Source organism: Streptopelia decaocto (genome assembly GCF_964273445.1).
Source record: "Streptopelia decaocto genome assembly, chromosome: 5".
Classification (NCBI taxonomy): Eukaryota; Metazoa; Chordata; class Aves; order Columbiformes; family Columbidae; genus Streptopelia; species Streptopelia decaocto.
This window is the reverse complement of record NC_138659.1, coordinates 72,719,202-72,746,647: the sequence shown is the minus strand read 5'-3', so window position 1 is coordinate 72,746,647 and position 27,446 is coordinate 72,719,202. Positions and strand designations below refer to the sequence as shown.

Below are 27,446 nucleotides of genomic sequence, written 5' to 3'. Positions count from 1 at the left end.
GTGCAGATAGATTTTATGTTTTTTTCTGAGTTCCCAAATTTCTCAGGTTAATGCCACCCCAGAAAAAGCACATCACGCAGTTTAAAAACTAAGCCGCCTCCAGTTGAATTTACTTTCCCGCACACCAGCTCCCCTGGGGCAGAGCTCTGAGGAACAGAAATGCCTGGCTTTAGACAGTCAGATTTGAATAAGGCCGTGATAAATTTTTTTTTCCTAAAATCCAGCATGTATAGACAGTGTAGCCCACCCTTCCTTTCACGTCTTCCCTATCTGAGGCTGAGCCATCTTCCTTATATTATCATCTGGTGCTATGGTACAGCACAATTATTTGTTACCCACTAGCAGTGCCAAAGAGAACACTGTAGCATAATGTAAGTCAAAATGACTAGCATCAAAATCAGACTCATAAGATCAACGCTGACGGAGCTGTGAAGCCGCAGCTCCTGCCGGTTCTGACGGTTCTTTCTTATCTGGCACCTCCGACTGCTTGTGTTTCTTATCTGGCACCTCTGGCTGCTTCGGGTCAAGCAGCGTCTCTGCCCCCTGGCCGTGCGCTGCAGTACCAGAGTTTCGCCACAGGGCGGCAGCACTGAGGCGCGCCGCGGCACCCCATTGGGGCGGCCGGGTGCAGCACCGCGCTTTGTCCACAGGACGGCGACACTGAGACCCGCCGCGGCACAAATGGCATTTCTGTCCCCCCAGAAATCCTGGGTCCCTCCTGAACTCCTGGGTCCCTCCGGAACTCCTGGGTCCCCCTCCGGAACTCCTGGGTCCCCCTCCGGAACTCCTGGGTCCCCCTCCGGAACTCCTGGGGGAAAAAAACAGGCCCCTGGCGGTGGGGGGCTGTGCTGGTTTTGTTACAAAACAAGTTTCTCTTTTAGTGAATTTGCCTGTCAGCTAAAGTTTCATATTAGCTGCATTTTCCTGGAGAACCAGATACGTGTTGTGGTAAACAGAGCAATGGAATGCTAACTTGTTGCTAAGGACAGATTCACATCTTGCAAGAGGGGCAACAAGAAACAGGTGACCGAGAAACTGACCAACTGTGTATAACATCCCATTCACGTGAATACTTCATATAAAAGTGGGAGATCATGAGGATCTTGTCCTCCTAATGGATATTGGTCTCGAAATTGTAGCCTGGGAAATGAAACGATATGCTGGAAGAATCGAAGCAAAGCAAACCCCTTGGAGGAAATGGGGGATTTAAGGAGATCTTGGCAGAATCCTGGCTCTACCGATGTCAACGAACCACGGAAAGCCCCCGATGGATTATTTTGGATATGTGGGAACAGAGCTTAGGACGAGTTAATGCCTAAATGGAGAGGGTCTTGTACAATAGGGATAATTCAACCAGCATTTTTCCTTTTCCCAAAGGAAAAAGGGAGTCACCTGGGGAAACCTCTGTACGAAACTTTAAAGAGAGAGAAGAGCGGTTTAACAAATGTCCCCAGAGGAGGAACGCAAACTTGGAAAGATGATGAATGGCCTGCGAAAAGGATAATTGAATACTATGATCCAGCCACCTGGGCCCAAGATGGAAGCTGGGGATACCGTACCCCAATATACATGCTAAACCGAATTATCCGGTTGCAAGCAGTGGTTGAAATAAGAAGCAACCGGACAGCTGAGGCACTGAATCTCATAGCGAGACAGCTGTCTCAGACCAGGGCTGCAGTGGACCAAAATCGGGTAGCCTTAGATTATCTTTTAGCTGAAGAAGGGGGTGTCTGTGGGAAACGGAATACTTCTGAGTGTTGTTTAGAAACAGATGGTAATGGGGAAGCTATCATGAAAATAGCAGAGGAGATAAAACGAGTTGCGCATGTCCCAGTACAGAAATGGAATTCTATACTTACCGGCCATTGCTGGGATCACTTCTTTGGGGGAGCTGTTTGTACCGTGTATGATCCCGTGCTTTATTCGGTTAATACATTCAGTACTCCAAGCCATGCAAATCTCAGCCGTGCCTATAGATCCTGAAATGGCAACAAAAGGAACATCGTGTCATTTACACGTGCACGTACCACCACCCCCCAAAAGTGGGGGGCTCCCCTAGGAAAACAAAGCGGGGGCAGCGCCCCAAACAGCCGCAGCCCCCGGCCCACAGGCCGGCAGCTGCCCCCCGGCACGGCAATGCTGCTGGCCAGCCTGAGCAGGGAGCTGTTCATGCCGGCCAATATCGATACCCCCCTTCGCTCTCTCGCGGGAGAGCAAGTTCTTCAGCTTTCAGGGCAGAAGTCCCTGGAGGTAAAGGTTCAGCTCCCATTACCTGCTGGGCAGCCGTCCCCGCACGCCCGGCTTCGCGTACCCCTTGCTTTACGCAAAGCTGCTTCCATCAGTGACCCGGGAGTCTTCGGCATCCTCCGGCGGCCGGTCCTTTCAATCCGCTCCTGCTGTTGCCAAGCATTCGTGGGCCACCGACTGCAAGACGGATCCGCTGAGGAAAGAAGCCGCACCGACAACGTTAGCAGTAGCAATATTTACGTCATTAAACGTTCTAGGGAGGCACCGAGGGAGGGATGTTGTCTGCACACAAACGGGGACCTGACCCCCGTCGGGGGGACGGACGCTGACACGCGGAGACCTGACTGCGAACCCCGCGGGTCACACAGCGTCTCTGCCCCCTGGCAGCTTCTCTTCACAAGCGAGAAGAGAAAACAGGGACAGGGATCTGAAAAAACAAGGCAGAGAACACAGCAGCGGGGGGGACAGAGGAAAAGAGGCCGGAAGAGCACCGAGGAACAGGGCAGAGGAAGAAACAAATCGGCGCGGCGGGGCGGAGACGGAGGGAAAAAGCCCGGCACGGTCAATGGGACAGAGAGGAACGCGGCCACGGGCAGGGAGCGGGACACGGGGACGCAGCGAGAAACCACGGGACGCGGGGAGATACCAAAACGTCGGCAAAAAAGACTCTTGAACACTGTTCTGAAAGTGTTAAACGGCAGGCAATTTCAATACAGCGCACCACACGCTCAAGGATCGTCCCTGTAATCGAGCGCGCATGTGACTCTCGCTTCTTGGTATTGATTACATCTACCTATTGGATATTCATTTGCTCCCAGCGCTTAGTTAATGCATTAAACGGAAGCTCTTTCCATAACCCCACCCTTCGCTGGCAGTCCATCCCTGGTGTGCCAGCGTGTCCACCAAGGGTCTCCAGTGGTCCCCGATGCCCCCCCGCCCCGGTGTCGGCTTCTCGACCTCATTTCTTGAGCACACCCACTGTCATTTTGTGCTGCTACTCAAGTAGCTCCTTCTCCATTCAGTGGAAGGTTCCATTTTCCCAGCCTGCGAGCCAAGGACATCCCGCTTTGCCCCACCTCCAGTCCCTGTAGAGCCAGTTTTTCTCTGTTAGGTATCTGTTACGTTAGGCCTGGTCTTGCTACCTTATGCCGAGGGTTTTCTAAAAGATTTTTGTTCCTCCTATCAATGGGAAGCAAGAAGGAGAGCAACAGGCAAAACCGATGGCAGAGCGAGAGAGACCGCGGGGAGCACAGGGGGCTGGAGGAAGAAAGAGAGGAATGAGGAGCCCCGCGGAGAGACGGAGGGCAGGGAAAAAACAACAAAAAAAGAGAAAAACGGGGCGGGGGGCAGCACGAAGGCTCAGAACAGGAACGAGGACGGGAACAGCGCCGTACAGAATGAAGAAAGCCAGCAACGCTGAGCATGACAAAGGCACAGAGAGAGAAGACGAAGGGAGGGAGGAAGGAAAGAGAAAGACAGGAAGGTCGGGGGACAGAGCAGCACGTACAGACACAGAGAGGAAGAGAAGAGCGCGGGGACACACAGACAAGACAGCACAGCGGAGGGGGGAGACAAGAGCGCACAGCGGGGACAAGAGCGCACAGCGGGGACAAGAGCGGGCCAGAGAAAGCGTGGGGAAAAAGGAGACGGAGGGGCAGGGAGGCACCAGGACACACAAGCCGGGGACGAGGCCCGAGGGCCAGGGACTCACAGCGGCTCTCGCTTTCGGTGGCTGCCAGGAGGCTTCTAAGAGCTCAGACGCTCCTGTCCCCTCCTCTCCTCCCTCGGGGCGCTCGGCCGTCCTCAGCCTAGGAGAACACGGTGGGGTGTCAGGGCTGCTACGAGACGAGGCTTCGGGGACACGGAGCCTCGCTGGCTCGCTCGCCACGCAGCCGTCCCGCTCCGGGATACGCGCACGGACCTGCCGCGCACGTTGACGGCCTGGCCCACTGCACGCCACGCAGAGGGACCCTTCGCCACCCGGAGAGAGGGGCTCCCTCTCTTGCCCGCCGCAGGAAGCAGACGTCGGGCCGACGGCCCCGCATTTCTTCCTCTTTACCTCTCCGGCTCCAGCCGCGGCAGCACCCGTCCACGGACGGGACGCGCTCCCCCGTCCCTTTTCCCGCCGCGCTGCCAGACGAGCCTCGCCAGCCCGAGGCGGGCGCAGCCGACGGCATCCCCGGGGTGGCAGCGAACGGCCGCATCCTCAGCGTGGCCTCTGGGAGCGGGAAAGAAGAAGCAGCAGCCGTTAGCACCGTAGCTCACCCCTGCCTGAGCCTGCTCCTTCCGCACGGGCCACCGGAGAGGTGCCGAGGGCCGGCCTGCCACCTTCACCGTGGGGCTCGGGAGCGGCCCGGGAACACGGGACGGGTTCGCAGGAGCTGCCGCGGCTGGGGGCGGCTGCACGGGGCGAGCGGGGCCGCGGGAGGAGGCTCAGGGGGAGCTCTGGCGAGCTGGGGACGCACCCGGCATCTGCCCCCGGCCGGCTGGCGCCTCCTGCTCCTCTGCGGCACGCTGGCCGATACACTGACAATACACCTATTAGTTAAATAGAAACTAAGCACTCTGCTTCTAAACAACGTGTTATTTAATCTTCTGTCTCCATCTTGTCATGCAGAAGGATCTAAGAGGTGAAAAATATCGCCTCAGCGTGCAGGGGGTCAGAAAGCATTTACCTCACATCAACTGGTTAACGAGGGTATGAGTTCTATAACTTCATCACAGCATACACTAACTTGGCAGCTTCTCTTGAATTCCCCCCTTTGCAATATACTTGCAAATTCTTTGGCAGTATAAATCTACAAAAATATTATCACCTCGTGCTGTGGTACAGCACAATTATTTGTTACCCACTAGCAGTGCCAAACAGAACGCTGTAGCATAAGGTAAGTCAAAATGACTAGCATCAACATCAAAGTCATAAGATCAACGCTGATGGAGCTGTGAAGCCGCAGCTCCTGCCGGTTCTGACGGTTCTTTCTTATCTGGCACCTCTGACTGCTTGTGTTTCTTATCTGGCACCTCTGGCTGCTTCGGGTCAAGCAGCGTCTCTGCCCCCTGGCCGTGCGCTGCAGTACCCGAGTTTCGCCACAGGGCGGCGACACTGAGACCCGCCGCGGCAGCCCCGGGCGAGCGGTCGCGCCGCGTGTCGCCGGAATCCCGAAAAAAAAACCCCAAAAAACAAACGCAACAAAACAAAAAAGCACACGGAGAGCCGCGGCACGGAAGCCGCGCCTACAGGACACGGAACCCGCCGCGCCTCGCCCCGAGCTCCCGCCGAAGCGGCGCCCCACCACCGAGCCTGCAACCGCGCCTCAGCTCCGCTTTTAAACGTGCCCCCACTCACGGGGGCTGCGCCGCTCCCGGAGGGACTGCCGGACCGGGCACGGGCGCTGCGCCGGAGGGAGACGCGGCTCCAGACCGCAAGCCTTCAGCGCACCTGCCCTCGGGCTCGCACGCCGCCCACCAGCTTCGCCAGCTCGGCCGTAAGGGCGGGGGGGAAACGGAGCCCATCCCGCTCCCCCCGTTCCAACGGCACGGTCCCCGTGGCCGTGGCTGCGCTCACCTGCCGCGTCTCTCGCCGCTCCGTTCCCCTCGCGCTCTCCCGCCGTCCCGCCGGCCGCAGCGAGCGCTCCGCAGCAGCCCCGACCCCCGTTCCCGTTCGCTCCCGGTTACCCCCCCGCAACCGAGGCGCTCGCGGTTTGGACATGCGCAGTAGGGATGCCGCAGCACCCGCCCTTTGCCGTGTCCCGGTTGGCTGCCTAGGACACGTCAATCACCTCTCTCGCCGCCTAAGAGCTCGCTCTTTGGGGCATGCGCAGTACGGAGCCCTCAACGCCCGCCCCTCCAGCAATCTGATAGGCGGACAGAGTGGCAACTGACGTGCCTAGGCAGCCAACCAGCGCTCCGTCCCTCCAGCCCTCCAGCCCTCCCGCGCCATCTGATTGGCCCGCTCTGAATTCTCACCCGCACACTCAGAACTTGACTAGGTTGGGGTTTTTGTCTGTCTTACACACACGGACTTGCACTTCTCTGAGGAAACAAATTCTTTTTTAAGCACGGCCTCTCCTTGGGGAAAAAACATGCCCTCTCCGAGCTCCCAAACACTAGGGAGCCGTGGGGAAACCAGTGAAAGCCAAGACCAACAGCAGCAACGGCAAGTGCAGTCTGCCTTCAATTCTGATCGTGCACTTCAAAGCCTCTCTCAGTCCTACCAATGACGTCTCCTTTGCTGGAAGGACAAACTTTCTTAGCTGAACATCCTAAATTGAAGACTCCACAGAACAGAACGGGGATTGAGTCACAGGACAACGTGCCATCGATTTACACTAATGGGGAAAAAAAATCCTAGAAGTCAACCCCAAATTTAAAATTGCACGTGTCTTTTCCAAGCAGAATGGGCCTGTGATTCCACAAAAAAGGAGGGCAAAGAGCAGGTCAGCTTATCAGAGAAAGACAGTGACAGGGAGCCGGACGAGGTGACACAGAGAGAGGGAGAGCGAGGCAAACGGGACGGAGAGGCCAAAATGAGGGCTCCACAGCCTCCCCCCCTCGCCCCGACCCCCGTTTCCCCGTTAACTCCCGCTACCCGCCTCGAGACACCACGGACGCGTTTGCCAGGCAGGCAGCTGTTCAAACGGGATTGTATCGGCGCACTCTGATTGGCTGCTTTCCACTCCACTGCGCCGTGCTTCTATTGGATGCGCCTTCCCGCGGTCCGCCCCCAGGTGCCTGCCTCGGGGTCGGACCTGACTGAGGACTGCGCATTTTGAGCATGCGCAGTAGGGAGACCTCAGTGCCCGCCCCTCTGGCAACCTGATTGGCTGCCTACGCACATCACTTGCCTTTCTCCCCGCCTATCAGAGCTCCGCCCCTCCATCCCTCAGGAGCCATCTGATTGGCCCGCTCTGCATCCTCACCCGCCTGCTCTGCCGGGACCCCCACGCCCTTTGGCCGCGCGGCTTCCAGCAGCCGCGTTTAAAATGGAACAACAAACCGCGCTCATTTGCTTTACACTGAAAAGGGGGGCGGGTGGTCACCTACCCATAAATTCATTGTGAACAGAGAGAGCCCTAAGGAGCTCCGGCCGGCAGGTTTCTCTCCCCTGTGCCCGGGACCGAGGAGACGCCGCCGCCTCCTGCTGCCGCCTCGCCCATTCCCCTCGCAGCGGGGCTGCCCCCGGAGAGCCGGGGGCCTCTCTGTTTCCCGGCGGCTCATCGGACCGCTGCCCCCCCTTTCTGACCGGCACGACCCTGCCCGCAGCGGCAGCGCCCCCTCGTCTCCCGGCACGGGCACAGGGCGCCGCTCCCCAGCTGCAGTACCGGCCTGTGGCCACCAGACGGCAGCACCGAGCGCGGTCACGCAGCGCCCCCCGGGCCCCGCAGCGCGGGCCCTTTTCTTGACCCGTGGGCAGCCTGAGCTCCCTGAACGCGCTTTCCCAGAGCCGCGGACATGGCAGACACACTGATAAAAGATAAAACCCCGACATTTATAAAGTATTATTTTCCTGGGCTTCGCATCCTTCAGGAACGGTTCTCAAACGATCCTGTGCAGCGATGCCCAGAGCCAGGACAGCCCGCGGCGGTGGGACAGGAGCACACGGCCGGGGGCACGTCCCGGCTCGGGGCTGTTTCCGCAGTCGCTGTGAGTTGTTCCGTGAGCTGGAACCAACCTCCTGATGCCCCGGCCCGGCCCTTTGTCCCCGGCTTTCCCAGGGCAGCCCAGCGGGTCGGTCACACAAACTGTTCTCTGCTGGCACCACCCAGCCAGGTCACCTGTATCTGTGGTTCTGGGGACACCCCACAGGCTCCCTGGAAAATGGACATCACAGCACTGACAGGGGCGTTCAGGAGCCTCTGCGCTTTTGTGTTGGTTTGTTTGGGGTTTTTTTGCCTCTTTTGTTGTTTTTATCATTAGCTTCTTGTTGTTGGTTTGTTTGTTTTTAAGCTCTTACTCTATATAGCTCATCGATGGTGCTTATAGAGTATGGATACATCTACCCTGCTTCCTCACAGGAGACAAGCATCTTGCTTTACAACAGGTGACTGAATCTGCTATAGAAAAGTTCAACCACCTCCTGTACAGCAAAGGATAAAAGAAAGTATGGATTTTTGTTGCATCTAATCCATAATGCAAGTACCAATTAACAATACATTAGCAGTGGGTTCCTTCAAATATTCACTGTGAAGGCAGTTCCTGGCCCGATTATATTATCATTCTTACTATTTTACAGGAGAAACACAGGGCACGGCTGATTTTGCCCACGTGCAGTGCAATGATCACACGGGTGCGGTGAACCGGGTGAAAGGCCCTAGAGAAGGAAAATCGGGCTCCGTGTGCTACAAGGGGTATAAAGCAGAAAAAAGAGCAGTGAATGTGTATAATGACACCATTAGATGGTTTTTCAGTTCCATGATGTGCTCCTCTACTAACAGCATCTGCTGCAGTGGATATCCTGGACACCAACAGGCGGTTCCTGGCGTTGTGCCCACGGTGATTCCTCCACTGTGGTCGTGGGTGACAACAGACACAAAACCTTGGGAGGGAGGTGATCACAGGAAAATGCTTTAAGATAATGAGTTAGCAGACTTGATTTAATCTTTATTTAAAAATACACATGGCTGCTGTCTTTTCTCCAGTTTAGCTAGGACAGGCTTCAAGATCTCTATTAATTCTAATTACAATATGTGACAAAAATTAAGGGGGGAAAGCTTTATTTTTACAATGGTGTTTAAATCACAATTTGGGAAACAGATAAAGGGGTGTAGCAAATGAGGCACAGACTCTAAGATGCGAAGAGACATTTAATACAAACTCAGGTTTGCATTTGAAACATCGCGTACCTCTGTCCCTGATGTACCAACTCCGTATCAGTCCCTCTGTCCCTGATGTACCAACCCCGTATCAATCCCCTATCAATCCCTCTGTCCCTGATGTACCGATCCCGTATCAGTCCCATATCAATCCCTCTGTCCCTGACAGTTCATGTCCCACACAGTCCTTGCTGCATGTGTTGTTCCACCAGCGCTTGTTCTCACACTGTGACTCTTGCAGTTTCTCACAGGCCTGATGTCACAACCCTGCCACATCTCCCCTTCTTTGTTTAACAATTGCAGCCGTAGCAGCGTGTAACTGCACAGCCATTGCACCATTAAAGCTTTTTTCAACCATTTGTTGTGCACAAGAGAAGACACATGGTACACAATCAATAAGTACCAGACTCCACCTACAAACATCCTAAGCAGCGGGTTAAAGGGCCGTGTTTGGCAATTTTCGTGGCACCCATAACTGTTACAGAATCACTACTTAATATTCCCTGCATAGTGTTTAACACAGAATAATGAGCTCCCAGTCAACTAAGAATTCTCATTCTCTGTTCTCCAAGTCAGGATCTATATTAATATATTTCTGAGCTGTCGGTTTAAGACGGTGTAAAAACTCAGTGGGAGACTCCTCACGATGCTGTTTAATCTCAGAAGGTTTTGGCATATTTGCAGCTTTAGGCACAGCGTGTCTAATCCCGTATAAAATGCACTGGTGATACCAATGCAGCCTGTCCCCCGACATAAGGACCTTAGGATGCCACCCTGGACTGACCGAGGGACAATTCTGATCTCATGTTCTCTGTGTATTCTACACCAATATCTGTTCTTCAACAAACCTTTTACTGGTTTCAATGTCTGATCATCCTTTTTCAAAACAAATGGATCTGACAGGGATAAATACAATGCATATGTAACATTATCTATTGTGTAATACACATTATGTAATAAGCAATATATGATTTAAAATATAGATCTTATTATATATTACATGTAGTGCAGTACTATACTACACATCTCAAAGTATTCCCACCTAGACCTGTGCAGCATATTAATATTATCTACAGTGGCCACCATTAATTACAATATTTAATCAGATTCCCCCTGGTTGCTGTTCCCCAGAGAGTCAAACGATCCTTTTCCAATGTCACAAAACACAGCCCGGGGGGAATTTCTTCCAAATCCCTCCTGTCAATTGTACCACTACCTGTTTCACAATCGCAATAACAAACAATTGGTGAACTGTAAGTATTGGACTATAAAATCATCCAAGACACAAGTAACAACAACAACAGATCACTGAAGACACAATCATACAATTGCTAAGGCAAAAACAGCAAAATCACTAAAGGTACCTTTACCAAATTACTGTTCCCTCACTTTTCTCTTTTATTTATTGTTTTCTCATTTTCCTCTTTAATTTTTTATTTCTTTTTAAGTTCCCCAGTTTACAAAACGCGCAGACGCGGATGCGCAGACCCAGCGCGCTGGTGCCGCCCACGTCTCGCGCAGGCAGCTGCCAACCCAACCAGACAATGGAAGTGCCGTATCCCATTGATGGGGCTTTACCCGCGTCCCGAGCTGGCCCGAGGATCTGTGGTCCCTTCCGGGAATTCCCCGGTGCCGGCACAAGGTCCCAGAGATCCTGGGATCCACGGGAGGTCAGGCAGATTATCGCATCCTCGTCACCAGAAAACGATACCGAAAAGTCGGCAAACAGCCTCTCTAACACTGTTTTGAAAGTGTTAAACAGCAGGCCCTTTTATTACAGCGCACTGGGCACTCTGGGGGATCGCTCCTCTGATCGAGCATGTGTTCCGCTTTCCTCTGGTTTAACGTATCGTGGAACTCCTCAAACAGCAAAACATGTCAACCGATGTTACAGACGTCTCGTGCTCTTTCACCAGCGCGTGCAGCAGCAACGAGAAATCTGGAATGAGCGTCTACAGAAACACGTACCTATTTACCCAATTCAGAAGAATGCGTTACATCCGCTGGCCGTACTTCATTGGCAGTAACCCCTCCTGGACTAACACCCTCTGTGGATCACGAGTGCCAACTGTTGGCAATCAGGGCAGGACATAAGAACGCTCCTGGCCTGATCCACTCTAATTTGAAATTGTCGTTTTAATGACTTTGCTTTCTGGTGAAAGAATTTATGTGATCATTTAGGTTGCTCCAAGGCTTTAGGCACAGTGAGCGGCACAGCTCGTGCATCGGCCCTCCTATTGCCTTCCGCAAGAGGTCCTGGAAGGGCCGTGCGAGAGCGGGTGTGCATTGCATAATAACCATGATGTCTATGATCTATTAGAAACCATAGCGTTCTCAATTCAGCCATCGAAAGAGGATTATCCTCTTCCTTAAGAAAAGAAGCTTCCAGGCGGTTAAGTATGCCAGCTGCATAATATGAGCCAGTGACAACATTCAAAGGTTTGTTGCAGAACACCTCAAAGCGATCCCAACAGCTGTGAGCTCAAGAACTTGTTGGACCCTTGGTCTCTTTTTCTACCCTGTGTTTGCAACACTGGGTATCTGAGTTTAGCCACGTCATTACAACTTTACGTGAGCGACCAGAGGCATCAGTAAATACAGTCTTGTCGCTTACTGGTCGTTGCTGACAGCAGCATTTGCTGCACAACGGTAAATTACCAATTTCAGCCCACAGTTTATGCTGAGGGTAATAAACTGATATGTTCCCTGCGTATGTTGCCAATGCAATCTGGAAATTCACATCCCCTGTTAATTACCATTGCGAATTCTCCTTTGTTGTAGGAATAAATATACCTTCAGGTCTATCCCATACATAGCATATAAACATTCTCTGCCTTTACTTATTGGTTTTGCATACATTTATTTTATTATCCAAACTGTTTTCATTGGTGTGTGAGCTAGAAAACCCCATACGGCCACAGTCACCTTTCTCCCTCCTTGAGCTCTCCTGACCTGCGGTTCCACCACCGGTGTCTTCCTCCCTGATCCCTCCTGACTGGCAGGTGCGCTCCAACCCTCTTTATCCATCACTCTTCCTCACAGGTTCGCCTCCTTCCATGCTTTTCCTTTGCACGCTGCTCCACCTGAAGAGAAACACACGGAGGACTGAGCTACACCAGCAGGGACAGATTATGACAGACAAAAGATGTGTTATTGGCAGTAACTTTGGTGGGAACACAAAATACATCGCTTATGTAACGTCTAACTTAGCTAATCAGCAAATGCTTGAGCAAGCATCATAGCGAGTATAAATGCAAACCTGAGTTTGTAATTAATGTCTCCCACGGCACCTTACCGCGAGTCCACACCAGACTCGCTACACTCTTCCTCACAGGCTCACCACCTTCCTCTGCTTCCTTTTTCCTTTGCACGCTGCTCCACCTGCAGAGAAACACACAAAGGACTGAGCTACACCAGCCCAAGGGCACTCAGTCAGACAGGGGACAAGTCTGGGGGCTGACACCTCCCCACACCCCACAGCGCGCCCACCGTGCCTTGGCCCCGGCCCCTCGCACCTGCCTTAGAGATGTCACAGCTCAGTACAAATGCCCGCGGTCCTCACCTGCTCTTTGGTACTTGCTGGACCCCAATGTCACGGGTTAGAGATGTCACAGCTCAGTACAAATGCCCGCGGTCCTCACCTGCCCTTTGGTACTTGCTGGACCCCAATGTCACGGGTTAGAGATGTCACAGCTCAGTACAAATGCCCGCGGTCCTCACCTGCCCTTTGGTACTTGCTGGACCCCAATGTCACGGGTTAGAGATGTCACAGCTCAGTACAAATGCCCGCGGTCCTCACCTGCTCTCTGGTACTTGCTGGACCCCAATGTCACGGGTTAGAGATGTCACAGCTCAGTACAAATGCCCGCGGTCCTCACCTGCTCTCTGGTACGTGCGGAGGGTCCCGTCGCTGTGCCCCAGGGCACTGGCCTGCACGGCCCTGCCCGGCAGCAGGAGCGTCTGGAGCTGCAGCTGGTTCTCCAGCTTTAGGGTCCCCCGCAGCAGCCCGCTCTCCTCAGCTCTGCACACCCAGCCCGTTGCGCCACCCAGGCAAAGTCAGCTTCACCCTCTGCCCTACACCTCACCTGCAAACAGCCAACTCTTCAGCTGACAACCGCCCAAAACCCACCGACAAACTCTCCAAATCTCAGCCTTTCGCTTTCAGCTGCTGCCTCTAGTGCATCTCACAGACAAGCCTCCAAAATCCCCTCATCCTGCAATAATACCCCAGCACTGATCGCCTGCGGGAACAACTGCCACAATACCATGCAAACACCAACCAGTTCTGGCACGGAAATATCGCTTTCTCCTCAAGATTCCACCTACACCAACTGCTGACAATCACACGCTGTCCTCACCAAAGCCAAACGCTGCAACAACCAGCGACAACTCAAATCTGCGTGTGCGGCGCAAAATCGCAGGTGTGAGCTAACGCAGAGCTGGGCTTGAAAGCTGCAGAGTGTGCACCCTGTGGTTTAACGTGGCCAGTTACTGCCATTCTGCCTTCCCCCTGGGAGAAGCGCATGAGCACAGGCTGCTTCAAGGCACGATGCGAACGGTTTGGTTCTCCGGGTCTCTCAGGGCGAGAGCGATAAACGTGATCTGTGTCGTGGCGCAGGAACTTCCCGTCCACTTGCTCCTCCATTCGGTCTCAGGTGCTGCAAGAGAGGGACAGAGAGATTCAGGCCAAGATTGACAACCTTGGCATTCCCGTCCCAGCCACGGGTCTCCCAAACCTGCAGACATCCCGGGAGGCCCCATAACATTTATGCTCCCCTATCCCCCACCCTCGAAGCCTGGACATCACCAGAACCACAGAGCAAGTATTTCTGGAGGAGGCACCCAAAGGGTCCGTGTTCTCTTTCAGGCAGATGCTAGCGCAAGATTGCAAATCATCTCACAGCTACCAGGAAGGTAAAAAATAACGTCTCAAAATGGAAAAGGAACAGGTATTGTTTCTCTTCATCACCTCCCTCAGTGCCACGTTATCAAGGTCTCCCGCAACGTTCCACAGGAAACTTGAAGCTTGGAATTCCCAGTATTCTGAACCTGGGCAAGAAAGGAAGAAAAGCATGAGACTGAGCATAAAGAGGGTGGCTGCTCGTAACACGAAAAGAGCAATAAAAAGGCAAAAAGGTATCACTTTTACTTAGAGAGCTCTCAAAGCTGCCTGTTAAGGACAAGAAAAACAAACTTAAAGGGGAACCAAAGAAAATATTCACAGAAAACATGGTGATAAAAACATAGTATACGTCATGCAGAAAGTGACGGATCGTCAGTTAAAATGCAAGGCCCAGGGAGCGACCTCATGTGCATTGAAACATGGGCCACGAGACAGTGGAAGTGCCACGAGCTGAGACTGAAGGGACAGCGGATGGATTTCCAAAGAAGTTTAGGTTTCGATGTCAGAACAGAAAATTCTACGTAATGAAAAGATAATGCAGAAGTCGGTGTAAAACCAAGTAAGGCAGCAACTATAAATGAACTCCCAGGCGCTTCAGTCAAAAAAACGGATCATTTCTCACCTGCCCACCTCCCAAACCCCAGCCTATTGCCCCTGCTTCCAGCTTCCCTGAGCCCAGATTAAAGGAGGATTTCAGAGCCACGCCAAGTTCTGCTTCTCCTCGCTCTGGAGTTGCGGGTCAACCGCCTCTTCCTGCAAGAGAGGGAGAGAGAAAGAAAAAGTTAGGACTGGTTTAACAACCTTATCATCCCTGTCCCCAAACCTGCAGGTGTCCTAGGAGGCCTGATCTAAGTTTGGCTCTTCTCCCTCTCTTTGCTGGTTTACTGCAGAAATTTCTGTCATGAACACTCTCTTAACCAGTCTGATGTGTTCACAGTTCCCAGCCCAGCATCCATTCCTCAAGGTACCTCAGCATTTCCCTTTGAAACCAACCTCAGTGCCATCCCGTCCTGAGCTACCTCAGCACTGCCCACTGCAGCCTCCCCGATGTCCCCCCCTCCCTGAGGTCCCTCGGCCTTTCCCGCCCAAGCTCCCCCCGCGCCGTCCCGCCCTCCGGCTCCTCCGCCCCTCCCCCCGTTCCCGTTCCCGGCCCCGCCCCGCGGCAGCGCCGCCCCCCCGCCTCGCGCCCCCTGGCGCCCCCACGGCGGCCCCGGCCCCGCCTGCGCCGCTCCCGCCCCGGCGCTGCCCCTCCCGCTCGCTTTCCTCCCTCTGCCCGGTGTCCCCACGGGCTCCCCCTCCGCCCCACGGCCCCGCCCGAGCCCCGCGCAGCGCTCAGCCCGGGGCTCCTTCCCTCACAGCCGCCCGCGTGTTTCCCCCTCGCCCCTTTCTCGGCCCGGCCCGGGGCCGCGCTGTTGCGGCTGCCTGCCCCTCGCCTTCCTCCTGCCGAAACCAGCCCGTCCCTCCCCCTCCAGCCTCCCCCCTCGGCCGGGACCGGGGCGGCCCCGCCCAGTCTCCCCGGTGTCCGCCCGCCCCTCGCTCACCGCCGGCACCGCCGCTCCTCGCGCGCTGCTCCCGCGCCGCACCGGCGGCACGCGCTCCTCGGCCCGCGCGCTTCTGCAGCGTGGCCCCGCCCATCCCGCGCAGGAGCCAATCCCGTCCGCGCCCGCCACCGGGCCCCGCCCCCCCGCCTCCCGGCCCGAAACCACCGGCGGCCGCAGAGCCGGCAGCGGGGCCGGGAGCGCTCGGGCTGCGCCTGCCCGGGAAGGCCCGGGACCGAGGGCTCCGCCGCCTGCCCGGGGCGGCCCGGGACCGAGGGCCCCGCCGCTGCAGCCCGTTTCGTGCCGTTTCCACCCCCCGGGTTACACGGCTGCAGCCTTCCTGCTGCTTTAGCTCACACATCTTCCTTCTAACTGCACAGCAGTTCACACTCACAAACGTTCCGTGCTAGTTGGCATAAGATTATCTGCATAAGAATTTACAAACATTACAAAGATATACCACGGACCACAGCTTTCTGAGCTTTCAAGTCAAAGTTCTGGTAGATATCCATGTTTAAATAAAACAGACAACACCAGCAGAGCTGCTACCTCTGTTCAGAAAGAAGTGACAACACTAGAAAACACATTGGCAGCCGGTGCTTTGACCAGTGAAGGTGGGATCTAAAAAAGTCTGATTAAACTAAACAGCCTGAGGTCTTTATCAAGCTGCAGATCTGCCAGGAATGCTGAAATGCAAGAGTTTACGCCTGCAATATTCCACAATGGAACAGCCACTTAATATCAAATATAATCTCCAAGTTCCAAACCAGTACATTAAAAAGCTATCACTAAGTATTAGAAGACCACTGCAAGATCTTATTACTTTTGAGTTAAATAATAATCTTCCAATAAACCAAACCCCAAACAATGTCTACAGTCTCTTGCTCATCCTCCTGTTCATTCATTAACACTGCAGCAATCAATTTTTATACAATGTGGCAACAGAGGCATTTAAAAAACCCCAAACAAAACCTATTTAAGTACATGGACACCCCCACCCTCCCTGCCCACCCTCACTCTGAAACCCACAATCACCACTTAGTGCGGCGAGGAGGAACGACGCAGACAGACGCAGACAGAGGCGCAGACAGAGCTCGTGTCAGCAGCGAGAGCAGAGCCAGGCAGGGCTGAGCAGAGCTGAGCCAGGCTGAGCTGACTTTTATTAACAGTTCTCAATGTATAGGTTTACAGATATAGGCCTGGATCAAGAGGTTAGTCAGGATATTTTTTCAATAATCACAGTATGTTATTCCAAACACGCCACACTCACGCTGTGACTCTTTTCAGTCACGTTCCCATGCATATCTTGTGGGCAGCATTTGACCCACTCATTCACGCGCCCAGGCCCAACATTCACATATCATACATATGAGGGTGGTTTTCCAACCTGAGATATTCTCACTGGCCTGGGCTATCACTCCTTACACTCATAAGAAACATACTTCTGTACAACCTGTCCAAGGCCCTTGAGCCTGCTGTTCCCAGACTGCTTCTCACAGGAGATGGGAATTTTGCTTTAGAACAAGTGATTGAATCTGCTATACAAAAGTTCAACCACCTCCTGTATAGCAAAGGATAAAAGAAAGTACAGATTTGTGTTGCATCTAATACATAATCCAAATAACAATTAAAAATATATTAACAGCAGGTTCCTTCAAATATTCACTGTGCAGTTAGGTCCTGGCATTATCATTATATTATTCTAACTATTTTACAGGATAGATAGGCTGACACTGCTAGTGATTCCACCGCTATGTAACTCATCTTCCCTCATCTATTTTTCCCTCTATAATGCTAAGTCAAGTCACACCCAAAAATAAAGATTCATTACATGCACAGAGTTCTCAAAAGTAGGTTAATACCTTTGTCCAGCTCTGTTATCTTCTACCCTTACAAAACCAGACAGCACTGCAGGAGGAGGTACTGTTATACAGGTAATGTAACGTTTAGTGATAGCAGTGGCTTTGCAGATGAGATATCAATTTTACCTTCTGCTTTTTCCTTTTTGGTGAAAAGTTAATTTAATTATTGAAACACTAGATAAAGTGAAACACTGACACGAATTGAATATCACCTTGTGACACAAGGGACAAGACCTGAATTCAAATCATGAGATATAGAAATAAAACAACCAACCAACCAACCCCACAAAACCAAGTTGCCACTTTGACACAGGAAACTTTACTGACCTGTCAATGCCCCAGTGTTTCCAGTTCAGAAATTGCCATATGGAAGCTAATGGAGCTGCTTTTCATCTCTAGCCTGTTGCAAGGTATAAAAAGTGATGCAGCAGGCTAACCAGTAGCAGAATCTGAGGCATATGTTCAGATTTAACAGGGACTGTTTGATCAACAGTTCTTTCATAAAGCCTTTACTATCACTACATTCAAATATGTTCTACTAATCAATGTAAAACCAGAGATTAACTCTTCAGGTTAATTTTATTGGCAATGATGAATATAAACCTCTTATGAAAATATTCTTATTCAATGTATAAGATTTGCTTATAAAAATATACTAATACGTAACAAAGCCAGTAACTCCTAAAAAACATATAATTCAACATATATTTAACAAAATACAGGACATAGTAAAAATCTTTAATGCTGAGGGTATTTTTACCCCCATTTTGTCAAACAATAACTTGTATAACATAGAAAATTACTCATTCCGCTATAGAGAAGTGTTATCGCCATAGAAGCCTGTGTGTGTCCCACCCTGAAGTTACCTGCATCTGCAGGAACATAAAGCCACGACTCTTCTTTGGAAGGACAGGCAGTTATGACCACAAACATTCTGTTGGTAACTGCACGGTCCTGCAGGTCAGCGTTGTCACAGGGCCAGCCCTGAATCCCAGACGATGCTCCTGCTGCTCATGCGGGGCCGATGCCACAGGTGAGCCCAGCGTGGAAAACAGACTCCTCCTGGGTAACTGCTGTCGGTTAGCAAGGAAATCACTTCTAAGAAGCTGCCCCTCCAGGAACAAACTTTCTTCTAACAGTCTCCTCTTGAACAAAAGCTCAAGGAAAATATTGCGGGGGGTAGAGTGTTTATATTAAATGGTGATCAAGGGTAGTACTACCCAACTTATACCAATTACAGAAAAAGCCATCTTAGAAGAGTTTTTGGAATTGGGAAAGAGCCTAGTTTCAGAAGAAAAGGGACACATTGAACTAGTAATTTCACCACGTTGTTGTGCTGAGGTTACTCCATGCCTGGTGTTAGACAAATGCATGAAATCCACTGTAATTATGTAGATTGCCCTTGTCTACACGCCAAACTTGCCAGATGCTTTTATTCTTCAGCTGGCTTACCTTCTTCTGAGTTCTTCGGCTACGCCAATTACTTTGAAAAGTAAGTATTACATATAGTTTATATGCATATACAATAAAACAAAACAACCAAAGCAAAGCTAAGCCAAATACAGCGAACAGTATCCACAGGGCAGGCATGGATCCTCAGTCCTGTCCCTGAGAGACAAAAACAACAAGCAGTTTTTAACATAAATTATTTTAGTCCGCACTGGAACTCCTCCTGCAGAAGTTTCTGGTGATGTCACCATTTCCCCTAATTGATTCTAATGATGTTATAAGAAAATAAAGTGTATTCAAGGGCTCCCTGCTGCTAGGACAGCATTTGAGGTTTCACTGAGGCAATGAGACAGGCTCTGGGGAAGGCTCTGGAGGTGGTAAAAAGCTGTGACAGAGTGTGGAGTATTTCGGCGGCGGGGCTGGAGGGGGATCACTGGGGGCCTTGTACACAGTTATGGTATCAGAACTTTCAGGGGCTGCTTTTCCGCGGGTGGGGGAGGGCGAAGTGTGCAGGGCGGGAGGAGCAGGGCTGGCTCGGGGGACCGGGTCCGGCCCAGCGGCTGCTGGGGCCGCGGAGGCCCCGCGGGCTGCCCGGGCTCGAGCGGGGCAGCAGGGCTGGGCGAGGCTCCGGGAGGCTCTAACTGCTTCGGGAAAGGCCCCCTGGTCGCGCCGGGGGGGCAGCCGGAGCGGGTCGGATCTGGTTTTCCGTGTCTTTGTGCTTCCCCAGTCGCAGCTCTCCGGTAACTCTCGCACGGCTCCACTCATCACGCCTGATTAAAAATATCCTTAATTCCGTTTGATCGATCGCTCCTAAACTTCGCTCCTGGCCAGCAATAGCGGGCAGGGCCGTCTCAGCAGCACCGCCTCCTCCCGCCCCGAGCGCGCGGCCCGGCGGCCGCCGAGACACCGAGGCCCTCCCGACAGGACGAGGCTCGGGACGGCCCCTCACCGCAGCGCCCCCTGCCGGCTGGTCCCCCCGCAGGCCGCCCCGCCGCCCCTGCGCTCCCGCGCCCGCGGGGCGGGGAGCCGCGCATGCGCCGGGCGGGGAACGGGTGTGGCGGAGCGCGCACCGCGCACGCTCTGGCTGACACCGGCGCGCGCGGCGGCGGTGCGGGAGCGGGCGCGAGACGGGGTCAGCCCGGCGCGGGGCTGCGGTGACGGACCCTGCCAGCCCCGCCCGGCCGCGGCCGCCGCGCTGCCCGCGGAGGAGCGGCTGCGGAAGGTCACTTTTTATATTAGAGAAACGTAAACCTTCGCTACAAATAAATAACAAAGTTCATGTAGTAGAGAATTGTGTTATTTATCTACAATAGTCAACAATACAAATAATTGGATATAAAAGGTTTCTTGGTCAAAAGCTGACTATGCATTTGGAACATCTATCCCCTTGCACGGGGTGATCAGACACTAAGTGTAAAGCTTCCCGGCTTTTGAGAGCTGCCACGATCGTAACACTGAAGGAAAAAACAACTATCAAGGTTGTTCTCTAGAACAGATATTTGAATAAAACAAATACTTCAGAAAAAAATTATGCTCCACCACCAAGCATATTTGCTATAGAGAGCATTGGGATAAAAAAAATGCAGCAGATATTTAAATCTTTCCTTAAGTTACTTGTATGTTTTGAATAAGTCTGCCCCTGTAAAAGCTGAGGTGTTTGCAGACACTATGTAAGGAAACAGAGGCAGGAAAAAAAAAAACCTTACAGATGGGATCATTTTGTATTCATTACACTGCACTGCAACTGAGAACAACGTTCCTAAAGATGAAAAACAAACTTCTCCCCAGAGAGTGTGCTGAAACCCGAACATCTTCAGGAAATATTTATCCCCGGGGGTTCCCCAGCCCCGATGTTCTCAGTTGGTGCTTCTTTGAGGGAGAGGGAGGCTCTCATGAAGATATTTCATGGTCCCATGCTCTGCGAAGTCAGAAACAACATGATTGTCCCCCCTCAGCAACCATTTTGTAGTTAAGAGTCCTTCAATTCCCACTGGTCCCCGTGCGTGGATACGAGAAGTACTAATTCCCACTTCAGCACCTGCAGGAAACACACAAGATACAGGTAGTTAATCCTAAAATGATGTGCACTTCACACTAAGCAGCTTTGCACATTTATGTACCACCAGCTGCCCACCTTCCAGCGGCCTGCCTTTCTCTGCTCCTCTTCAAATGCCATCTGTTCCAATTTAACAGTTAGAGGAGCTTACCTATTACACTATAAATTGTAATGCGTATACTTCTGGCTGCTACAGAGAGAGATGGGTATCTGTACACGGATCTTAGACTTGCTTCCTTAGGGTTTAATCAATTTTTTTTAAAAAGCTACATTAGTCAAGATTGTGATCTTGTGTCCTTTTTTATCATATTGAGGAGATATTGCAAGACCCTAACTAGAATTTTTTAATCACATGGAACACCGAATGTTCCAGCTGATGTAGTAATAGCCTGTTATGGAGATTTCTGGGTTTCTGCCTCAGGAAAGAATGTTTCCCTTGTCTTCTGCAATTCAAATTACGCACACCAGTTTATTTAAGCACCTGATAGCCAGCTGATTCCTGCCCTTCATCCCTCACGCTGCAGGGCTGGCACACCGGAGAGCAGCTCAGTCTGCCCACAGAACGGAGCGTGGCACTTCTCACAGCATCATCAGAAAGACAAACAAAGTAAAAACTGTTCACCAATTTCAGATCCTGCGCTGCATTGTTATATCATCTACATGCAGGCAACATACTTTATTCTGATTGAACAGAGCTTCAGAGGATACAAAACATCTTTGCTCCCTACTGCTAAATTGATCCACATAGTCTGTACAGCAGTATTAGCTGGTTCTGGCAAGAATGAGATATTAAACTGTTGTTCCATGTGGATGTAATGCCTAGACTTCAACCTTTCCTATGGTACACTTTCCTGAAAACCATGTATGAGACGGTAAGATCAGAGACTAATTTTGTCTTCCAGGATTCACACTGCCACATTTTTCCCACAACAGCAAATCCTGCAGTCACCTCCCCACAGTATTTTCTGTCTTACCAAGTCCAAATCTGTAGCCGTCAGAGAACCGAGTACTGGCATTCCAGAAAACACAAGCGCTGTCCACATGCTGGAGGAAGAACTCTGCCATTTTCTCTGGGAAAGAGATGGGGAGAACAATAAAATCCAGGACATACAGAATGTTCATGCACTCCAATAAACACAGCGCAATACAGTGAACAGACAGAACAACACAACTTTCACATGCAACCTTATCAGGCAGTATTTAAACAGCCTGGGCTAAGACGTTTATTTATTCCTTACTCCCAGTATGCTTATCAAGTAGACACAGCTGAAAATGTTGCAAGAAGCTTGCAAAGATGAGAAGAAAAATGATGTGTAATTCTAAATACTCGTGAACCTGCAAACAGGGATAGTTGTATGACTGGAGAGAAAGGAGAGCTGCCCCAAACATTTTGCAGTCAAATCGAGACAGTTAAACTACAGAGTCAGCTCACCATTCATCTCATACATGAAATTGTTCCAGATAATGAAAAATCCTAAACTAAATTGCAATTGCAGGTATAATATTTGGGAAAGACAATGCCGAAATACCTAATGAAATCAGCTAACTAAACCAGTTTAAATAGAACATGCAACACGTGAGCGAGCTCGAGCAGAGGCACGTGTCTTTGTCCTGCAGAGGACTCTGCAAGGCTGCGGGTCAGACGCCCTCAGCAACACGACAAACATCACAGGTCAGCTCTATTTCATACACTCCCCAGCAAACCACTAGTGCGCCAGCTCCCGTGGCAGTGCCTTGTGGTATCCAATGTACGCCCTTTAGTGACGCTCATTAAAGCTCGGTGGGAAGTACAGAAACAGAAGCCTGCTCAACTCACACGCTGGTCGGCCGTAGATCATCATGATCTTACTGCAGGGGATCCTTGGGAGTTCCAGGCTTTGGCTGGGCACAGCTCTAGCTAGGTTTTGAACTAGCACGGTGTTCAACCTGCATGCAGGACAGGTGCTAGAGATGGGAGCAGCACAGAGCTGCACACAGGAACACAAATTCACAACAGAGGCAAGAAACTGTAAACTGAGGTAAATGCAGCTTTTATACTAGGGATGCAGAAGTGGGAAGTTAAGGAGTGGGAGAGGCAGAGGGAAGATATTTGTGGTCCTTGTTTGCAAGACATAAAAATGACATGACCAGATCAAAAGTTTGATCTTCCCTGCAATCCCTATTCTCTCCAGTGAGGCACTATAGCAGCTCACCTCATCAGCCTTCAGAGGTCTAAGGACATCCCCAGGATTCAGATGTTCCTGCAAAACCCTCTGACGCAGCAAGTCTGCACAATACAGGAACACAAAGCAATTTGCCTGGCAAGAGCATGTGCTGACTTGCTATCAGCCAACTGCTCAAGCACATCCCTTATTATCCTGGAATAAGGGCCACACAACAACATGTTTTCTCTGAGCTGAACAGGATTGTAGCCACATTCAGCTCATCAGTCTCCAGCTGGTTATGCCTCCTCAGACCCAAGAACAACTGCTGCAATGTAAGTAGTTACACTGACACCAAGAACTGGCAGTAGCTTAAGGAGCAGACCGATCACTAACCATTCTCCGTGATGATAACATCCGTGTGAGAACTTCCATACTTGTGGATATGTTCAACAGCCTCCTGGACGCTGTCCACCACCTCAATGCAGCACTCCAGGTCTCCATATTCTGTGCGGAGAGATTTCACTTCTGAAGGGCTGAATGTCAAGTAAGATGCAAACTTCGGGCCAGCGTGGATCTTCACCTGCAATACCAGAAACATTCTGTGCTGCTGACCATACCGATGCCTTCCAGGTGAAAGTGTGGCTTCTTATACTCTGTGGGATGGAGTTAATTTTCTTCATAGTAGTCCCTACAGTGCTATGTTTTAGATTTGTGACTAGAACAGCGTTGAAAACACAGCACTATTTTGGCTGCGACTGAACAGAGCCTGCACAGCGCCAGGGCTTTCTCTTTTTCTCCTCTGTCCCCCCAGCAAAAGGGTTGGAGTGTGCAGGCAGCTGGGAGGGGACACAACCACGACCGCTGACCCACGCGGACCAAAGGGATACTCGGTGCCGTGTAATGTCACACAGCAATACAAACGGAGGGGCGGGGGTTTCTGAAGAAGGTGGGCATTGCTCAGACACTGCCTGGGCACTGGTCTGCTTGTGGCAGATGGTGAGTCATCAGTTTTGCGTCACTTGTGTGGGGTTTGGGGTGGGCTTTGGTTTGTTTTTGTTTTCTTATTCTTCCACTTCCTTCTCCTTCTTTCCTCGGCTTATCCAACTATCTTTCTTCCAATCCACAAGGTTTTTTGCTTTTGCTCCTCTTATTCTCTTCCCACATCCCCCTTAGGGCAGGGGAGAACGAGCAAGTGGCTGGATGGTGCTCAGCTGCTGACTGGGGTTAACCCACAACACTGGTGAATCAAATGTTCACTGCAGGCAGGGTAAGAAAAATAAGCCTACACCTTGGGAAACCTATCAGACTGGTGAACCAGCGACAAGGTACAATAATAGCTCGAGTGCTAGGCTGGCTGCTGACCATGACACGCTCCTAGTCCAGGACTCCTTTCAAAGTATTTAAAGAAATCACATCATTTGGAGAGGAAAGTCACCAGGCAGGGCAGTACAACACTAGTACTGGGAAAACACCTAAAATGTTGCAGCCAGCCCTTGTTTTAAGAAAGCAAGTGCAGTGCAGAGAATAACTACAGGAATGTTTCCAAGTTTGCACCTACAAAAGACTTAAGATCTTGAACAGCTTTTACCCTTTTACTTTGTAAACTAACACCAGCCCTCTCTGAAGCATGTGTTTCAGACACAACGGAGTTACTGGGTCCAAAACAAGAAAACTCACACAGATGTTTTTCATTTGTTATAAAGAAGAACTAATGCGTTATCAATACCTGAGTTTAATCATAGCAGCTGAGACACCTCAACGAGAGATAATTTAGAACTGATGTGGCAGAGAAATCCCCATGCAATTAAAACACAGGAAATTTTGACAAAACAGAAATGGGAAATGAGGCACAAGCCTGCAAAATGTGCACCTTCTTGTGCAACTCTAAGTTACTTTAATTGCATAATCCTGCCCAATATTTGCATGTTTCTTCTTTTCAGGTCAGATTAGACACAGGTAACATCCTCCCCTCTGTACTAGGAGCCAGGTGGGTGGCGGTGGAAATGCACCAGTCCTCACATTCCTCCCATCCAAAGCCCAGAGATCTACCCTTCACTCTACTCTTCCTAACAACCAACCAAACAAGATATGAAAAAGATCCATTAAGTGAGGACTTGCTCCTGACTAAGTATCAGCTTCTTCTACTATGACCATTTCAACATCATCAAAACATATAGCTTATTTTACCTGCATTAATTTACCTGCCTGTACACTCTATTTGCCAAACATATACTGCTGTGTGAGAATCCTTCGTGGATATTTCTCTCCTGATGCACCTCTGCTGACAAAACATTACCCACATCAAGACAACTAATTAGTTTACTGGCCTTCGGCTGTTCCTTTAATATACTAGGAATGACAGGTGGGGATAAGGGCATGCAAGATGAAAGGCTTTTAAAAATATTGATGAAGCAGAAACAGAATGGAAAAAAAGAGGAATTGACTTGGGAAGCTAAATATATCGATTCAAGATTAAGAGGCTTTGTGTCTGGTAAGTTAACAGCAATTAAGTCAGAATTAAGAAGGGTAGAGAAAGGGTTGTATATATGCTCTTCTAGAGCAGAAGATTATTTTTGCTATATAAAAGTGTTCCTAACCCATAATGGCACACAGTTGCACTGAAGAAGCTGCTTTCAGATAATTTCTACAGAAAAACTTGCATTTGTGTGGAGAAGCAGAGATAGTTGTCTGTAAGTTCATCTATGTGTACAAAGAAACATATGCATAACTTGAGAGTTATTGCATCATAAAATTGAACAGGGCTACATCAGCCAGACCAAATGCTTCTTAAGTGTTAGAAAGAAACCAAACCAAAACAAAACCCAACACAACAAAACACACAAAACAAAACACAAGAATGAGTGACTAACCTGTTCTACTCTCAACATGTCTATGATCTGATCAAACAACGGGGTTCTCAGCAAGTCTCGATGAATTAAGAGAGTTTCCAGAGCATTACAGGCAGCAGGGTATTCACACTTTGAGTCTCTGACTGAGGTTTAAGAGTAGATAACTGGTTACATAACATTTATGACAAAGATTTTGAACAGTATATGAATTATCAGTTACCATAACCATATTGCATACTCCAAATATGAAGTTCAGTTACACCCAAGAGACTCAAGTCACCCTCTCCCCACTTACTTATTCGTGTGACCTTCTCAACGCTGGCATCCGTGTCCACATACACATGGCAGATCCCTTCGCTGTGTCCCATTACTGGGATTCCCTTTGCAGCTTTCTGGATATCCCTGACCAGCTGTGATGAACCACGTGGAATGATTAGATCTATCAGCTTATCCAAACGGCAGAGATCTTCTACTTCCTCTCTTGTGTTCACCTGTGGTAGTTGCAATATAGTCAGTCTGTGGTTTCAAGTCTCAAGTTCTGCCCATACTTTTTATACATACCATAGCAAAGAAATAGTTGATTTAATTCTAGGCACTTACTAGTTGCACTGCATCTTTGACTCCATGAATGGAGAGTGCTTCTTGTACCAGATGATGAAGGATTTGATTGCTATGTGCTGCCTCTTTCCCTCCTTTAAGTAGTAAGCCATTTCCACTGGCTATGGCCAAAGCAGACACCTGTTAGAAAATATTTAAAAGGAGAAAAGAAATTTGTCTCTGTTGGAATAACACCCACAAAATCCAATAAGACCAGGATTTTTAATACTGTTGATTTACTCAATATTCACCTACAGTTTTCATTTTATGGCACCAAAAAGTCATTACAAGTAACAGCACATTGAACTCCAGAAACAACATGTATTAGTGTTTCAGCAACAAACGTGAGTTCTTAGGGTACTACTGGCAGGAGGAGGCTGCAGTGGACAAGGCAGAGGAAACCCTGGACACAGGCTCTGGTGTGAATATGGGGCAGTCACCCCACAGAGAATGACGTTAGGTGCAGGAAACCTTGTCCCTGACCATTTTGGCAGAAAGTGGCTAATGAGCTTTTCCCGTGAACACAAAGGACGTTTGCATCATGTTGCCCACAACAGAAGCCACGAACAGACAACACTTAAGTGTGGGGAAACATACCTTCTAGACAATAGACCCAGAATCACCTGTATCACTTTGCTTTCATGTTTATAGCCAGAAAGAACTGATTGAAGTTGTTGCCTTTCTGTTTAAGGTGCCAGATTCCATCTATTTGAGTCCAGCAACACAACTAGACTATATTTCTAAAAAATGCTCCGAAGAAGCCACTGCTTCTTCAAATTTAGATTAAAAAGTAACTTCTGCTGTTGAAAACATATACCCAGTCTCCAGACACTAGTTCTTATTGGTGTTTTCCCCACCAAACTGCAAACCTCTTTAACAGAGGGGTGGTGGTGGGTTTTTTATTATTTTTTTGTTCTTTTCTACCTAGGACTACATCAGATATTATAAAGCTCTCTTCCCAGACTTATTCTATTTTTCTATCCCTTTTT

General features: G+C 50.4%; 1 protein-coding gene and 1 long non-coding RNA gene across 6 annotated transcripts in view; both read right to left on the bottom strand.

Moving 5' to 3' along the window:
• Positions 1–11,597: 11,597 nt before the first annotated feature.
• LOC309439771 lies at positions 11,598–14,114 on the bottom strand. The gene is made up of 4 exons (XR_014184068.1): positions 14,029–14,114; positions 13,418–13,717; positions 12,355–12,440; positions 11,598–12,142 (listed from the first exon to the last, which is right to left on the bottom strand). It is a non-coding gene; the product is annotated as an uncharacterized lncRNA (long non-coding RNA).
• Positions 14,115–20,092: 5,978 nt separating this feature from the next.
• The window catches only part of ALDH18A1 (aldehyde dehydrogenase 18 family member A1), a 35,925-nt gene continuing 28,571 nt past the window's right edge, over positions 20,093–27,446 (bottom strand). For all 5 annotated transcript variants that reach the window (XM_082052410.1, XM_082052413.1, XM_082052414.1 and 2 more), the window contains 6 exons: positions 26,461–26,598; positions 26,156–26,351; positions 25,882–26,003; positions 23,405–23,591; positions 21,842–21,937; positions 20,093–20,849 (listed from right to left, as the gene is read on the bottom strand). In XM_082052410.1, the coding sequence (XP_081908536.1) occupies positions 20,668–20,849; positions 21,842–21,937; positions 23,405–23,591; positions 25,882–26,003; positions 26,156–26,351; positions 26,461–26,598 (921 nt within the window). In that variant the 3' untranslated portion in view covers positions 20,093–20,667. The remainder of the gene's footprint in view (positions 20,850–21,841; positions 21,938–23,404; positions 23,592–25,881; positions 26,004–26,155; positions 26,352–26,460; positions 26,599–27,446) is intronic.